Source organism: Juglans regia, chromosome 1, assembly GCF_001411555.2.
Source record: "Juglans regia cultivar Chandler chromosome 1, Walnut 2.0, whole genome shotgun sequence".
NCBI classification, from domain to species: domain Eukaryota; kingdom Viridiplantae; phylum Streptophyta; class Magnoliopsida; order Fagales; family Juglandaceae; genus Juglans; species Juglans regia.
The window spans coordinates 11,947,134-11,966,389 of record NC_049901.1 but is presented as its reverse complement, the minus strand read 5'-3'; the positions used below and the strand labels follow the sequence as shown (position 1 = coordinate 11,966,389).

Below are 19,256 nucleotides of genomic sequence, written 5' to 3'. Positions count from 1 at the left end.
TTAATTTTTATGATCTTGATTTTCAGTCTCACAGCAGTCGACACAACTCACCACTCAGTGAACTCACCGTCACAGCACCACCCCAAATTGATCAAATTGAAAAATTATGAGTTATAATTGTTAATTTACAATTAAGTGTAATGTTGCTACAATAGTTAATAGTACAATTTGTAATATTTAATATTTTTAAAGGAGTTTATAATATTGTAATAGTTTATTAGTTCTCTTAAGTCTTAATTTGTATAATTGTAATTTGTAATAACTTAGTGTCTTAGTGATGATTATTACTTAATTAGTTAATAGTTAAAATTTAGTATATAGTTAATAGTTCTATCTATATATATTTTAATTAGTCAATTCTTAAATATATATATATATATTTTTTAGTTAAATTCTAGGTCCAGACTGGCCCAAAAAAAATGATTCAGGACCCAAAGTGACCCCAAAATAAATTCTGGGTCATTTGGGGCCCAAAAAACTGAGCTGGGCCAAAGGCCCAGTAGAGGGGGGCGGAAGGATGGGGGTCCACCCCTGCACCCCGGCAAGTAGATGGGGTACCCCACCCCAGCCCATACGGGGAACAATTTCTCAACCTCGCCCATGCGAGATAGGGGTGGCCCCGCCCCGTAAGGGTAGGTAGCACCCCTAGCTCAGATACCAAAACCATCGCAACCCTTCTCATACTGTATTAGGCTCAGATACTAAAATCATCTCAATTAATTTCATTTCATCTCATTTCATTATTATAATTTTAATAAAATTTTGTATAAAATACAATAAATTATTTAATTTTTTCAAATCTTAAAACAAAAATAATATTAAAAAAAAATATTCTAACAATATTTTATTTTACTTTCAATTTTCATTTAAAATCATCTCATCCCATCTCATTATCCAAACCCCAACGTAGTGTCGCATTATTAAAAAAAAAAAAATTTTAAAAAAGTTTTAAATTTCTTATTTCCTCTTCTGTTTTTACTCACTCAATTAATATATCCTCATTTTAAGGTAATAAAAAAAATTTAATCCGTACAAAATATGTCGCATCTTTGTATTAACAAGGGGAAGGAAAAAGTCATGATAGAAAAATATTGCATTATAGATATGTATTTAGTAGTAATGTATAATTAAAATATGGGAAATACTCTAGTTATAAAAGGATTACAATAAAAATAATTTCACATGGTTTGATTTAATTCGTCATATTGTAAAGTTACTTTTATTGTAAAGTAGATATAACTATTTTTATTGTAAAGTAGTTAATTTCACATGGTTTAATTTATGAAATTGTTTTGTGTAATTTCTTAATAGATGTAGCAGTAATTTTAAAATATTGCCTAGCTTTACTTTCTATTATAAATATCCTATAATTTTGGGTTTCAAGCTTTGGTTCTTTAGCAAGTATTTGTAGATGAAGGCGGGATATAGCAACTAGTTTTGATACAGTAACAAAACCCACCACAAAATTCATGTCCTTTCTGGAGGTCAATAGTCAAAATCTAGCATAATGTGGCTTATATTTAGTTACCAAGTAGTCAAGTAGTCTTATCTACATTGATGATGAAGTTATTGTTGCAGATGTCCAAGATATATATCTACCAAATAAATCGAAATAACTCAATGCTATAACGTATTTAGTCCCCCACCATGTGCAATCTTTTTAAGAATTAACTCAATGTGATATGAGATTTAAAAATAAGATTATTTGTTTATTTTTTTGTCACAAAAAATATAAATCGAAAATATTTTACTGAATTACAAATAGCCACTGCCACTTTATTTTCTTACAATTTTATTAAAAAGCTTATTTTTATTCATTAAAATAAAAATCAAGAGGTTTTCCACAGGGAGGTGGCAACCACCAGATAACGTTCACTGTGAAATTTTTGGTAATTCCTTCTCCGGCACATGACGCCACTACAACATAAATGACTTTTTGTAAGGAAAAAAATCATTGTAAATAATCTAATTCTCATTACTAAATAGTATTTACAACAAACATTTGTCGTTGCCCTACTCTCGCAGAAGCCGCATTGGAGAAAGTTTACTCTACCAATGATTTTTTTTACAAATAGTCACCTTTAGTCACCAGATTTTATCGTTGCAAATGCATATATTGTCATTAGTATTGTCCATATAGGTAATGTGGGTGGTCGTCCCAAACAATTAGTCCTTTACCAACGAAAGCATGTCTCCTTGCAATTATTTTTATTTGCGACCAATTTTTATTGTTGCAAATAGTAGTTTGTGCAAATAGTTGGTCTTTTACCAACTAAAGCGCGTTGCAAATATAGTTTTGCAACAAATGCTACCATTGTAAATATATTTTCAGTTTTACAAATATATATTTGCAACGAAAGGCTAACGTTGCAAATATATTTCAATTGCAACGAGATAAAACGTTCCACATTACTAATTGCAACAAAATTAAACTCGTTGCAAATATATTTCTAGCTTATATTTTGTTGCAGATGGTTTTGGGTTGTTGCAAACAATTTAAATAATTTATACCTTTGAGGTTTGTAATTATACTAAATGTCATGATTGTGAATTGGATCCCATGAAAGAACAAGTCCTTCCAATAAGCCCTACATACCTATAGTATTGCATTTAATTCAACTACTAATATTTTAGGATGATTTCATATGCATACACATGCTATAATGCAGTACACATTTCTGCACGTGAACATCAATTTATTTGCAACAACTATGCACCATGTATTTGAGCAGACTAACCATTTTACAATTCAATCTTACATGATTACAACATAAATCAATCCAAATATATAAATTAAAATCATGTATTTCACATGCACATCATTTTCAGACAATAATGATGTATTTCTGTTGCACAAGCACAAACACAAGCTACAAGCACAAGCTACAAGCATATCAATTTCATTCATAAATTAGCACAATACATTATAAACCACTTCAAAACAGTTCCATTATAATATAAAGTCATTATAAAAAGTTCACAAAACATTAATATGTGACTATTCTATATATAGTTTGAAGAGCAATTGCATACAAATATACATGGTGCCTGAATTCAAATCCTAACAGTCAGGCCTCACCTGTTTCTTCACAATTATTGTCACCTTACACTTACATCAATGTTCTTGATGATTTACAACCACATAATTACATTTGTTACCTAACATATCACTTCTTTTGCTTAACAAAATACACATGCATCTAATTCAAAAGGCCAAACATGCCAGACCAAAATGAAGGTTATGTTCGAAACTATCTTCTTGATCATTTCCAAAACAACTTGCTTAGGACTATATATATATATACCTCTATAATCAGTTTCATGTCCTTCTGTAAGCCAACCTATGGATCTCTTTTGTTTTCTCTCTAAGACTCCATCAATGCCAATGTCATGTTTATTTATTTTTCATATAGCCTTTGATTATCCATGACTACTTGCAACATCCTTATTAGTTCCTCGCACTTTTTTTTTGTACATCTCAACTTGTTGTACTAGATTGTTTGCTCACCAAATGAGAGCAAATTTTAGGTTCAAGTATGACAGAACGACCAAATCCTCAAGCATACACAGATTTGTCCCCTATTTCCTAATACCTCTTTGAATACCTGTTTTGCTACATCTTTATCCATTATAGTAAGGATTTTTCTCTTTTCATAAAAGACCATTTGATTCTATCATACAAATATTCATATCGTAGAAAATAAGTTAACCTTATATATTACAAAATAACTTAACACAAAGACAAATAAACCAAATAAAAGTATTGTTGCTTACATAGTTCTCTTCATTGTGCTCTATTACAAATGTCTCCTTCTTCCGAGGTCACAAAAATAACTTATAGAAACCCACTGAATTATCCACTTCCTCACATTGCAAAGTAAATAATAAAAGTAAACTTTATACATCTGGTATACAAAAATTTACCAACTAGAGATACTATATAAAAAAATTTAATTCTTACATTCTTAGCGATTATTCTTTGGTTACCAAATAAGTGTAAATAAATGATATGTCACCTATTTACATATTTAGAATATGTTTATGCATAACAAAACCATCAACCTCAATCACTCAAAATGACCAATAAACCAATTAAACCCAATCATGGGCTTTGGTTGAGGTGTAAAAAACTATAGCATCATCACTATGACTATCATTATATTCAAGATCACTGGGATTTATTTCCACTATTTATTTAATTTAAACTAACCCAATTTGGATATAGTTATAGTTAGTTGAAAGGCATGAGATATACATCATTCACACAACTTTTTCCAAACTGGTGCATCCACCATCTTTGAGCCTTTAGCCTAGGCTGCTACATGTGTAAGGCTTGTCTTATATTCCACTTATAGTTAATGATAAAAGGCATTGTAACTATTTTGTAGTTATAATCTAGCATGTTCTCGGTGATTCGCGTTCTTCTAGTCCAAGATGAAATCCGCCTAATAACATATTCTTATTTAATTATTATGGTTATTTAGCAACAATAGCAAGTAATAAGTTAGTAATAGAAAATCACTCACCCTCACACGCTAAGTCAGGTCCTCTTCCTTACTGCCCGGAACAAACCTCCAGCTATCATACATCATGTTTACATGGTACTTGACAATCCATGTCACTTTTCGACTATAAACCTTAGCATTATCACATAAGAATGAGGTATACCCCTCATAAATTAATAGAGGAATGGACCTCAGAGAATGAAGCTTTGCAAGCAACCTCTCACTTGCTACCGCATGACCTTGCTTCCTTGTTGGTTGCACTACATATAATACACAATGCAAACCTAAACATATGAACATCTACATTCAAGCTGACTCATTTTCACTGTTTTGCCAATTTATCAAAAAATTCTCTCAGTACCGACATTATATAAAAACATCTCACACTACAACATGAAGTTAAATATACATGGCTAAGAGCCAAAATAAAGAGCCATAAAATTGATGTGATACGAAAAGACATGGAGACTTGTTGTATACAAAAACTTGAGAAATATCCACATAACATTTTGGTTAGACCATGTGACCACCATGTTCCCTACCAGTCTATGCATGTCTAGTTTTCCTCAAATAAACCAACAAACAAAGACAAAGTAAATCCAAAAAACACAAAGTAAAGACATTTTAACCATGCAGGTGATAGAAGATGAACTACAAGTAATAAAAAGTCGGTACCTTTAGTCGATAACTCCTGAATGTCCATTTTCAAACTGTCCATCGTTCGAACTTCAAAAGAACCTAGCTTTATCCAGTATACAAAAGCTCCCAAAACCACAATAGTTTAAATGAAAGCAGAGAATGGGTTGCCACTCCCAAATGTGCTAGCACGTGATGGTGTGTGTGTTGGGTTTCACAGATGGGGACATCGAAGGAGAAGAATGGCATGCAACTTTCCTTGGCCTAGCCCCGCCATACGTGTGGTAGCGCTTAGAGACATTGAAAGACTCGGTGAATCTGAAGGGGCAGATGAGAGGAAGAAAACTCCTAATGCTCTTTAGACTAACCTAAACATACGCCTTTTGTCTGAGAATGGAAAACAATTTTCCCTTGTGTCTGGACAGATTTTAGACAAGCCCATACATGTAAGATATTTTGCTTGCTGCTTTCAATCCTCCCTGGATGAGCTAGCCTCAATTCTCCTGCCTGAACATAAATATGGAAAAATACATTTGGTCTATTTGTGAAGGGGACTGTATTGATGATTAATATAAAGCAAACTCATTTTAGGAAAGTCTTTATTTCAAATTTTAGAATTTGTGGTTTTGGCGTCCAAATATTAGCCATATGTGTGCAAAATCTTTTGTTTATTTTAATGTCTACTCACCAACAAAGCATTTTAATTTGAGTCCAATTTTTTCTGTAAATTAAAATTATTTTTTATTTATTGACCCAAGTTATTCAAATGGAAGGCCAGACGGTGACTCGTCCGAACTATTGTGGTTTAGTTTACATTTGTTATTCACATAGATGCTCAAACAGAAGACCCGGCAAAGTAACACAAATGGACCATCCGGGCAGTCTCTCGTCCAAACTACTGTGCATGTTAGTGAGAAACCGAGCCTCAAAGAGTTATTCTAACGGAGTGGCTGAACATTCCACCGTCTGAGCATCTCCTATTTTAATTTACATAGGCTTATATGAATTGCTCGAACTAAACAGACGAGCGATCTCTCATCTGAAATATTGGGGTTGGATATACATGGGTCACGTACAGAGCCACTCGAACAGAACTACCGAACAGTCCTTTGTCTGAATGCGTCTACTTTAACTTACACGTGCATCTCAGAGATGCTCGAACGAAACAAACAAGGTCGCTCGTCCAGACTACTGGGGTTGGATACATGGCTCGCTCACAGAGACAATCAAATGAAATTAACAAACATTACCTCAACCGAACAGAGCCAATTTGAATTACGCCAGATGGTTAAACGAAATGACTGGTTCTCACACGTTTGAATGAGCCTCAGACAGAGATGTTCAAACAGATTATCTGAACGATCCCTCATTCGAATGGGTACTTCTTTTTAACTCATTCGATACTTAGTAGTGCTATGAGTTTTTTTAAAAAGCCCATCTCCCTCGACTCGAAGCCAAGGATGCCGCGCAAAAGAAGAAAACGAAAAAGTCACATTCCGATGAGGTACTTGGTGGCTGGCTTTCAGAAGAATATAACAAAGGATAAACATACTCCAATCCAATCCAACCAACGGATTATCTTCAAGAAACTAAAGGATTTCGACTTTCACAATAATCTGGATACTAATCCATTCGTCTCTTTAATAATTGTTGGGGTTTTTTTTTTACTATATATTTTTTTTTATCTATTTACATCAAAAGTTGTGTTGTGATGGTTGTTGTCGAAATGTGTATTTCACATTTGTATTGAAGACATTTTTTCAGTTATCTAATAAATATTGTCCTCCACTTATCAAATCATGCACATCAAGTGTTTGTAAAAATATCTCAATAATATATTATTTATTACTTTGTTTTTTCCTTTATTTTTGCAAAAATATTTTCTATACATGCTTATCAAGATATATATATATATATATTAATTCTATCATTTTCTTCAATCATTACTTATTTCACAACTATTGGATATATTATTAACGCAATGTGCTCATGTGTATAATGGACACCAACATAGATTCCTAATTTTCCACAAGACCATAAAATTGTGCAACTTGTAATGGTGTAAAATGGCTTAAACATGCTTATATCTAACAATTGACATCTTCACCATTCATATCTTGACATGGTCACATATTACATGTGATTTTTTTATAATTAATTGATAAAATTTGATTCTTGCAAGATATATGAAAGGAGTGATGACTGGAGTAAAAAGAAAGTGCTACAAGATGCCTGGGCAAAAGCTAAAGAAGTAGAAAACTCAACTGGAGCCATCTTTGACACCATCAGTGAACGTGGGTAACTAGTTCAAGAATCGAGGTTGTGAGAAAATGTACTATGACAAGTTCTACAACCAACTCGTAATAGGTGAACGAACTATTAAACTATCTGGTGATTCTGATCTAATTGACAAGACTTTTAGGTTCATACCACAACAATTTGAGTCTTGACATTGAGAGTATTTGACTTCCAAACCAACATCTATCTGTGTTGAACTCATTCGTGAGTTCTATACAAATTCCTCATCATTGATTGAGGATCCTCTAACATTTGTAAGAGGCACTCAATTTGAGGTAATGCCTATTTTTATCTCACATGTTATCGGTATTCCTATAGTAGATAATCCTATGTATCTCTATCCTAAGTTTGATACTCCTTCAAAACAACTTGTGTCAACAAAGTTTATCTATGAAGATAAGCCTCGTTATTGGTGTGAGCAACATAGGGTATTCAGTTTTGCTGATATGTCAATTCATGTGCGTTTACTTGCACGAATACTTTTTCAAAAGATTTGTCCTGTCGACTACTTCTCTGACATTAACATTACAAGAATTGAGTTCCTCTATGTCATGCTTAATAATAATAGTATTTTTTTTTCCATCTTTTACCATTATCATCATGGAGGGGGTCTTTCATGAAAGAACACTAAGCTTGCCTTATGAAGTATTGATTACTTAACTTTTGTGTCATCTATCCATGAGTCTTCACACGCCCGAACCAACTCAACATCCTCAAGGGCCTTTCTCTCAATACACTGTTTAGAAGTCGGTAGAGCAACTTTTTGAGTTGAAGATGAGATTCATTGATTGTACGACCATACCTGATGGTTCAAGCAACACCATATAGCAAGTAAGAATTCGTTAGGGACCTCATTTGCAGGGACAAATGATATAGTTATCTTGAGTTAGTTGTCTTCCATAAGGGAACAACTATCTCAACTTTACTCCATCATGGGTTAGTTATGGAAAGGTCAGACAATTATCACAGCTCGTCAGATCAAACTTTAAGATCAATTTGCCCGTGATCATGACCTTATAGTACAAACACAAATAGATGTACAAGCTATTCTTCAGTGTAGGACTGATAACGATAACATAGATACTGATTGAGAATGATGTAGAAACTTGGAGTTATTATTTAATTATTGGTAAAATATGAACTATTTTGGTTATTTGTATCAAAGTGGGAGAATGTACACGATGTCAATCAATACATTGCATAGTTTGCACTATTTGTAATGTTGTTCTACTTTGATATTTTTATATATAAGTGGTTGTGAGAAATCAAATTGCCACAATTAGCTTGTTAAATTCAACTATCAGTTTTTGAGATGGGTAACACATGCAAGCTAAATAAACAATACAGGCGCAATAAGATCTCAATATAGCATGTTACAAAGTTAATCAATGATCATTTTACTAGTATGAATTCCCATACAGTCACCGTGAATGTGAATTATTTCGTAGCTTGCATACCATCGTCACTATTGCTATCGATGTTTAAGTCATTCTTGGTGAGGAAGTCATATTTCTTATCCTCTTAATTTTTATCATTTATAAAATGAATGAAATCTATAGTTCGTCGATATTCTGGAATGGCTGACGCATCAACTATTAAAGTTGGTACATTTTCTCTACGTAATGGAACGTAGTTAGGCCCTAAGGTTTTAGGGGTTGGATATATAGATGAAGACTCATTTTCTTGATAAGCCTTAACCAGTTCATCTTCATGGTTCCATGTTTGTACATGCAAGACATTATATACATTATTGTCAATAATATTTTGTACAACTTTCCAATCACCACTCCATATAACATCATCGAAATAAAATACTTGCTGCACTTGAGATGCCAATACGAATGGCTCTTCCTTGTACCATGAACAAGATATATTGACATGGGTATAATGTGGATCCATATGTAGTCCACTATGATCACTAATGTCCCACCAATCACATTTGAAGAAATATACGTGACGCCAACCCATGTAGCACAACTACAATATATGATATATCTATGAGCACACTGTAGTAGTCTTGTATACTCTCATCATATCCTCCACTAACTACCATACCAAAACATTGGGTGCGATGGTTTGCTTCACAATCCCTCGTATGAAACATTATTCCATTGTCTATACAACCTGAATATAATGCAATCCCAAGTGTCAGGACCACACGCCAATGAGTACAATTCATTAAACACATCGTTTAAAGCCAACATACGCCTCTTTTTTACATGTTAGATATGGAGACGATAAATATAAATTATGCACATGAGCACAAATAACATAAGTGGATAGGAGCAGAAATCATTAAAATTAGTAACGGACACATGCTTTCAACCATTATGGGAATTCTATTTTGTGCCTCTCATTAACATTATTGGTGTATTCTACATTGATCTTCTCATAATGCATGCTACAACATGAAATACTTCTAAGTACAACATTTGAGATATATATAAGTATAGAAAATGAAGGAGAGAAACATAAAATAACTAAAACCAAAAACTCATTTGACGTAATCCCTAATCTGCATGCAATTATTGAGCACATACCAATGGACTTTCTAAAACATTTTATCACATAATTGATATGATGATTTAGATCCTAATGGATGCAAACATTGATAAAAGATAGAAAATGTTGGCCACTCCTGATGTTGAACAACATTCATGTTCTGTTCTTGTCGGTTGAATTTGGTCTCAACATCATTGAGGTATTGGGAGAAAAAAGTCAAGTACTCCACATGAATGTAAGTCTCTATTTCACACATAATGCTCAAAACGTCCAAACTATCTCTCGATTAAGTACATCCATCGATACTGAATTAGACCTGCTAACAATGTCTCGTGTGGTAGATGAATAGTTTGATAAACCATTATATCAAAAAAAGCAATTGGGAATATTCTTTCCAACTTACAAAGAATAACATAGATGTCACATTCAAGCTTTTTCAAGGCCTCCACATTCAAAGTTCTTGCATAAAGTTTCCGAAAAAATTTACTCTGTTCTGTTATTTTCAATGTTATATATTCTTGTAAATACTTGGGAACAACAATTGGCAGTAGTTGTTGTAAAAGCACGTGTGAATCATGTCTCTTTACTCCAGAGATCTTACAATCAATCTCGTTCACGTATCTTGATATATTTGAGGCAAATCCATCTGAAAAATACATTGATTTCAACTATACACAAAAACTCCTCCGAGCATCCCCCCTTAACGTGTAACAGGCAGGCATCATCAAAGAACGAGTATCATGCTCCTGTAGATGTAGATCTTTGAGTTTTGATGTAGATCTTTCATTTTTCCCTCAGTATTCATAACCGTTCCTAAAATATTGTTACAAATATTTTTCTTAGTGTGCATAATGTCCAAGTGTGTCTCAACATTAATGTTTCATAATATGGTAATTGGAAGAATATACTCTTTTTCGTCTAATTCAACTCTTATAGGGACTACTTCATTTTCTAGAATCCTTTGCCGAAATTACCGCACTAAGACTCATAAGTTACTCTAATATATTACGTCCAAAAAAATCTCTATGAGTCATACCATGCTCTTCCCCATTGTCTAACAAGTCGAAATTTAGCCGCCAACTATGATCCATTGGTAAGAATTGACGATGACGCATATAATAGTGTTTTCCACCATATGTCAACCATGTCAAGCCTACCTCCATATTACAAGCATGACATGGCAATTTTCTTTTCGTACTCCATCCAGAGAGGTTTGCATATGCATAGAAGTCTTTAATAGTCTATAATAAAGAATGTAAACAAAATGATTGATCAAGCGAGACATCATATGTGACCACACCTAATTTCTACAGATGTGTTAACTCATCAACCAAGGCTCTTAGATACACATCAATGTCATTTCCAAGAGCTTTTGGACCAGGGATAACAACGTCAACATGAAGTACAATTCTTTCATACATAACTAAGGAGGTAGATTATAAGGTACCAATACAACTGGCCAAATGTTGTAAGTCTTGCTCACATTATTAAACAAGTTGATCCATCGCTTGCCAAGTGAAATCGGATATTGCGAAGCTTGTTCACAAACCAACTATGTTGGTTGTCAAAATCTTTCCACGCCAAAGAGTCACTAGGATGCCTAAGAGTACTAGAATTGTCCACTCAATTCTTTGAATGCTAGGTCATATGTGAGGTTGTTTGTGATGTCATAAATAATAGCCTTTGGACCGAATAAACTATACTAACGAACAAGGAATGGGAGTACCCGAGCTGATACTCGGTCAGCTAGAGACGAAATCGAACGATGAGAATAAAAAAAACACACAAAGCTCGGCCACACAAGTACAAAATGGTAAAAGAGAGCATCAAACGAAAAAAATAATACCATTGCCCGATACTGGTTTTTATAGTATAAGATATATGTGTGTGTGTATATATATGTATATATATCATTAGATTCTTCCACCAGCAGGCCATCACCATTAACATCCAAACTGCTTGCCATCGAAAGCATCTAATTTCTTAAAGACTGATCAACCTTTTTGTCCCGACCACTTCCAACTATTCGACCAATTCATCATTATTCTTCCTAGTAATTCATCTCTGCTAGCTGTACTCTCAATTGGGTTCTAATGTTAGATATATATAGTGGCCTAACGGCTTCAAAAGCTAGAGCTATTTGCTAGGAAACCATTGGAGCTAGCTAGCAATAATATCAGATTCAACGTCCCTTGATGCATGCTGCATGATGTCATAAAACAAGAATAATCAAGCCAGTGTAGTACGGAACCTAGCCAGCTTCTGGTCATCGCACTCATCCACGCAATCAAGCAAATTAAGAATGATGATCATCAAGCTTCATTATCTCTTCTTCCTTCCCGTGGCTGTAATTATATTTGACTTACTACGACTTTGTGGTAACCATTTTTATTACATGCATGACACTCTTTTCTTTTATCAGAACAATAATCAAACTACGTGATCTCCAGTCAATTAAGCTACATAATTAAGTTTGTAATATTAGAAAATCTAATGCCTTTAAGAGTTCAATTAATTATTGTTATCAAGGCCTTTTATGCCTTAAGTTCTAATCGTTTATGGCCCCATTTTTATAGCCACTAAATGGTTTTTTTTTTCTTTTTATATTTGCATATATATTGATATTCTAAGCTATATAATTTGCATAATCTAGATGGGAATAAGGTGATGATGGACTATATAAGAGCCACGGGCTTCCCAGTTACATTCGATCCTGTTCCCATCAGCGATGGCATCGACTTCCATTTCATACTCAGCTTTGCAATCGATGCAGACCCCTCAGGCAATGCCCAAAACGGCAAATTCTCACCATATTGGGCAGCCACATTGACACCAGACTCTGTTGCAGCTCTCAAGGCTCGCCACCACCCCAACGTCATCAAAGCCTTAGCCAACCTCTCCGGTTGGAGCCTCGGCAAAAAAGTCCTGCATTGGTACGACCCTAAAGACCCTCAACTCTGGATATCCAATGCTTTCAAATCCCTCCGATCCATTATTACCACTTACCATCTTGATGACATCGACATTGACTATGAAAACTTCCAAAAAGGCAACTCAACCTTTGCTTTCTGCATTGGGGAGCTCATTTCCATGTTGAAGAACCAAAGCTTGATTTCTGTAGCCACCATTGCACCCTTTTATACCACTACTAGACCCTACATCGAGCTCTTCAATAAGTATAGAGGTTTCATTGACTTCGTTAATCATCAGTTCTATACCGATAAGGTTAGATCCCCGCAAGGGTACTTTCAAGCCTTTAGGCTTTGAGCTATGCAATTTGGCAGAGAGAAGTTGATGCCTAGTTATGAAGTCAATGGAAGAGGAATTCAAGGGGGTGCCTTTTTTGAGGCTTTGGATCTTCTGAAGAAGAATGAATTTGATGTTAATGGGATCATGATCTTCTCGACTGATGCTTCTGCCTCCAATAACTACTACTACGAGAGGAAATCCCAAGATTTCTTGCTTAATTCTACTATCGTGTAATGCAGCTAGCTAGCTAGGCCTTTATGCAAAATTGAATAAATAAATGATTTTTTTTTCCAAATGTTTAATTTTAGGATTTAGAATTATGCAAAGTACGTACTTCACGACATACGTACGGCCATTTAGACATGATCCAACCATTACACACTTACTACGACACTAATAAAACTAAGAAGACCAACATGAAATTTAGATTACCTACTAAAAACTAAGATAAAAGAACGACATGATGAAATTTAAACGACTTTGTTTTAAGTTTTCATAATAACTACTGATAACATGACACACATGCAAAGAGACGTTCCAAGACAGTATACTGCTAGCTGCATGGTGAACGACACATGGTGAAGTACTACGTGCAGTTGGTGGAGCGCTCTTCTACTTTTTGCTGGTATAAACCTTGTTAATATCGTCGGCTATAGCCATTGCATCCGTAGTTATTCCAGAAAGTCCTCTCCTTGAAAAACCAGCACAATGTAGGCCATTCTCTCCCTTCCAGTGAGATGGGAAACTCTCTTTTGGCATTCCATCCTCATTCATAATATATTTATAATCCTAGACATGAAGAGTCAAGACATGATCAAAATACATTTCAAAATTAATTTAAAGATTTTTATCACAGAAGTTGATTAGCTCCCAACGTATCATGAGTCACGTATGTGCACCACGTGGTTAAAGAAATTAAGCATATATATATTTCGAGTAATTCTACATACAACTGTAAAATGCGTAAATGCCGCGTAATTGCTTTGAAAAAGAGTAAGGTCTACTATTAAAAAAATAAGTTTTTTATGTGAATCTCATGTTTTATTCACTTTTTAAAAACAATTACTCGATAATTACATAATTCATAGTTGCAAATATTTTTTATAATATACCTTAAGCCAACGAGTAACCGTGCTTTTATAACCAGTCGCGAAAACTATCGCATCAAACTTTATTTCCTTGCTATCATCGAACACCACATTGTTTCCATTAATTCTCGAGATCTCCGGGAGAACCTATAAGTCCGCTCGAACATATCGCCAAGAAAAAAACATATGCATATCAGATCAACAGATTAACATACTAAATTTATTAGGTCACTTAAGTACTTGATTTATATAGATGATCTGGATATATCTACCTTTATCTCTCCTGATTTGATCTTTTTGACAGTCCCAACATCGATGACAGGAGATCTTCCAGTTAAGATTTTTTGAAAGAATGGGCCTAATTTTGGTTGATGAATCCCATACTTGGATAGGTTGCCATATATGAATCTTGCTAGCAACAAGGTCACTTTATCCACCGTGTCAACTGAAAACCATTTCAGTAGAGACATTCCTAGATGTACCATTCCTTTGGTGAGCACGTGAAACTGCAAGGGCGCCGACCCGTTTGGATTGAGAGATGAGATGAGATAGTTTTATATTAGTTGAATAAAAGATTATTAGAATATTATTTTTTAATATTATTATTGTTTTGAGATTTGAAAAGTTGAATTGTTTATTATATTTTGTGTGAAAATTTGAAAAAATTGTAATGATAGGATGAGATAAATTGAGATCATTTCTTAATCTAAACGGAACCTTAATGACACTGTTAAAAGAAAACATTAATGGTATAGAAGAAGGAAATAAAGTCTGACATTTATTGTAAATGAAATAAATGGAAATAAAGTATGACAAGGTGGAATGGAAAAGCCACAATTCTTTTATTGATGTGTTCGTTAGTTGTGTTAGTACGTAGCTAAATGGTTTTGAGTAGCTAGTTTGCCTAGTGTTTGTAAGCTCCACCTATTTTTTTAAGTAAGTTCATCAACTTTTTTTTCAAAAAAAATATACGAATTTTACGTAAGACTTCAAATATAATAATTTCCTAGTCTATTTTCCTTTTACCTCTTAGGAATGGAGTATTTACTAGGGAGAAAGAGAGTAATGTAGAGAGAGATTATTTTCACAGGTTTAAAGACAACAAAAAGGAAAAAAAAAAAAAAATTGAAATGATAAGCTATTTTGGACTGAAGAGGAAAAGCAGCAGTAGTTCGGCTAATTTGGCTCTACTGCCTGCATGTACATGTGTACGTACAGGCGCCTGTCAGCCTTGGTGCTTGGAGAGGGTAGTTTCTTCTGAACCAAACATTTGCCCAAACCAAAACGCACAAAGTTGCCAAGCTGCATGCAACAGGGAGGGAGGGAGAGAGAGAGAGAGAGAGAGAGAACTAGCTAGAGAACCTGCAGACGTGGCTAATTAATTAGCTATTGCAGAGATGCCTGAATGCTTTTCTAAGCTAAAAAATGATCTCTTTTAGCTTATCTGGACAAGATAAACAATGAATCTATGGTACTATATATTATGGCCTTGAGACGAAAACAGCATTAATGCTTTTCTAGGCTCAAAAATTATCTCTAATATATAGCATTTAGGATATTGCAAAGAGATTCTTTTTTTTTCTCTGCTCAAAATCTCCGAGGCCAGCAACCCTGAACAAGACAAAGTTGTTGACAAATATATACTTGTAGAATTGCCATCGAAAGAGAGAGAGAGAGAGAGAGAGTGGTCTTACAGGACTTCGAACTACAATGGATGTTCGGGCATGGTAATTGGAGAGATCATAAGCAATCTCCATTCCTGAGTTACCACATCCAACAACCAAAACGTCCTTGTTTTGATATTTCAAACCCGATTTGTAATGGCTGGAATGTACTATCTCTCCTTGAAAGCCATCCAAACCGGGTATATCAGGAATGTAACCCTCACTATTCTCACCAGACGCAACCACCAAGAAATTCGCAAAATAAACTTCCATCTTCTCATCTATGGTGTTGTGAGCCTCAATCCGCCATTTCCCTTGAACTTTGTCAAGCTCGGCAGATTCAACAGAGCGGTGGTAGCGAGGGTTAATTTTGAAATGGGAGACGTAATCATCTATGTATCGAAGAAAAGCATCCTTCGAGATATAAGTTTTTGCTGTTCTGGGGTGTTTCGCAAAAGGTAAGTGGCAAAATTCTTTGGCCAAATGGAGACTTAAGCGATCATAGGTTCTCTTCTTCCAAAGAGAAGCGTAACAATCTTCTCTCTCAAGAATGATAAAGGGTATGGAGTGAAGGGTTAAGCAAGCTGAAATTGCGAGGCCAGAAGGCCCGGCTCCTACGATCAGTACTGCGACAGTTTCCATCCTAACTGGGAGCTAAAGTTTGTTTGTATAGAGAAAAGACTTACAATTGCTACGAATTGTAGTGACTGATCAGATAAATCTTATTTATAGTGGATGTAGATTGGCATTATAATAATTATGACAATCTTGAACCCCTATCTCTTCAGATTGTGGAAATCTCCGCGGCTGAAACAGATGGAAGCAGCCTGATAATATGTGGCGTCCTTTCTTTGCATGGCATCTACTGCATGCAGGCTGCCACTCTTCCACGTAATATATGCCATGGCTTCTTTTTTTTTTTTTTTTTTTATAGTAATATATGCCATGGCTGGGTACGGTGCATGATAGCTGAAACTTTCAGTGCATGCATGTAACGGTTGCTAGCTTGGCATGCATGAATGGACACCCAGATTTAAATTAAAGAACGATTTCAAGGAAAAGGGGCAGATTTTGCAGTTACATATCTTAAAAGGATCGAACAATCAATTTCATAATTATAATTCCTTTTTTTTTTTTTTTACTTTATATAAAAGGATATATTAATTCATTCATAATGAAAAATCTAAGTACTTAAAGTATAATTACATAGCAGCATCTAGCATCAGTACTTAGAATTCCTGCATTTTTCTCAATTTCTGCTTTGATTAGAATTTATCTGCCCATTTATAATAATAATTTTTCTTTCCAACCTTACAATTCGTTACTTAATAACTTAGTGTCACTTATCAAATATTTGATTATTAATATTAGCGGCGAGCTTGGCTCGAACGACATTTGTCATTTTTTTAGCAGCCAACTTTTACGGCACCGCCCCGCCGTCATTCTTGTCGGGACGCGCTAATATTTAGGATATCATTTGTGTAACGGTAAACAGAATTGGATACAAATGAAGACATGAACATATTCTATTGTAAGTATCCAACACAAAAAATAACATGTACTCTCCAAATTACTTGCCAACAAACCACATGCATATATCATGTGGAAGAGAAAATCATAACTGAAGATCAGTCAAGACGAATCACACATACACACATATATATATACATAAAAAAAAATGATATTTATAATTTTAAGATGTACAAATCCTGTGCAGTAGTATTCAACTTTGAAAAAATTGGTTAATCTGACATCCACATTATCAAAAAAATAATTTTTTTAAGATAAGTATTTTAGTTATAAAGAGATTCTATAAAAATAACCATACAAACCGAAGTAGATTGATGTAGTAGTACGTTAGATTATAAAATTACTTTTATTGTAAAGTAAATTCAACGTATTATATAAAGTCAGTCAATTTGTAATTTACTTTTATGAAATTTTTTTATAATTGTAATACTTTTCTTTTTTAATAGTGAATCCGTACTTTAAAAAAAATGCATATGTAGTGCTTACTTATTTAGGACTATATCTAATATTATCCTATATAGATGTACAATGGGTAAAGTGAGCTAGGCATGAAGTTAATTATGAAAATCTTGGACTATTTATGCATGATTTCGGGTGGATCTGATGGATAATTAAACACCTTGATAATTTGTGTTGTCCGACATCTGCCGCTGTACTCGGCCTCTATTTGCATGGCATCTCATGCATGCAGGCTGCCACTCAGCTTCCACGTAACTATATATCCATGCATGTACGTTATTGGGTGGGAAATGCATAGTGAACTGGATCTGTATATAACCAATTTACGCGTAAAAGTTCGGGGTCCATATATAACTTTTTACTCCCGGCTGAGGAGAGAACTCGATCGGAGAATTAAGTAAGTGCATTGGATCTTTTCCTCCTGTATGTACCCGTTTGGATGTTTAGCTAAATTGAGATGAGATAATCTCTTTATAAATAGTAGTAATGAATTGAAATAATAAAGTGAGTTTTGTAGAATATACTTAAAATAAGTTTAAATGTATTTAAATATTAAAATGAGTTTAAATGTATTTATAAAAAATTGAAAAATATTATAAATCTCACGTGTAAAGAAGTTTTGAATTGATATGAGTTTAATAATTTGAGAATTGAGTATTTAAATATCAAACTCATCTTAAAATTATATTAAATTGAATTGATCTCCATTTAGACTAAATTCTAAACGGGGCCTAAAAGTAGTATCTCAAACAATTATTACAATGGAATCCATTATAATTTTGACAGGAATGGTTGCATTAATGTTGTCAAATTATGATGTACATGCAATTTGTGTAATAAACATATTTTAAGATTATATATCTAATTAATATTATTCTGTACATATAAATTAATTAGGTCAAATGTTACAGAAATATAAAATTGCTAACTCGAAGTAGCATTTTTTTGTACTTTTTAATTAACTAAACTTTCTTAATTGGCTCTTATATATAATAATAATAATAATAATTAGAATTTTGCTACATATAATTACTTTTGTGTGCTTTTTACACATTTCACTGATGTGATTCGCCAAACCAGTTATTTTCTATTATAAAAAGTGACGCAACCAATCATATTAATGGAGTGCGCAAAGAATACACAAAAATGACTGCACATAAATTTTTTGTAATAATTATCCTAGCTATTTTCTAGTGGTTTGAATTATATTAAAATGACTAATTAGGCCACATTTAGATGTTGAGTTAAGTTGATTTGAAATAAGTTCTTTATAAATAATAATGATTTGAGATTGTGAACTGAGTTTTATAGGACTTACTTAAAAT

The 19,256-nt window shown here is 33.8% G+C and overlaps 1 protein-coding gene and 1 pseudogene across 1 annotated transcript; one reads left to right on the top strand and one right to left on the bottom strand.

The window, feature by feature from the left end:
- The first annotated feature begins 12,608 nt into the window (after window positions 1-12,608).
- On the top strand, window positions 12,609-13,424 carry LOC108996146 (annotated as a pseudogene).
- Window positions 13,425-13,607: 183 nt separating this feature from the next.
- LOC108996197 (probable indole-3-pyruvate monooxygenase YUCCA10) lies at window positions 13,608-16,616 on the bottom strand. Its single transcript, XM_018971967.2, has 4 exons — window positions 15,973-16,616; window positions 14,551-14,784; window positions 14,303-14,425; window positions 13,608-13,979 (listed from the first exon to the last, which is right to left on the bottom strand). The coding sequence occupies exons 1-4, from the start codon at window positions 16,582-16,584 to the stop codon at window positions 13,803-13,805; spliced, it is 1,146 nt and encodes a 381-aa protein (XP_018827512.1). The 5' UTR covers window positions 16,585-16,616; the 3' UTR covers window positions 13,608-13,802.
- Window positions 16,617-19,256: the final 2,640 nt, after the last annotated feature.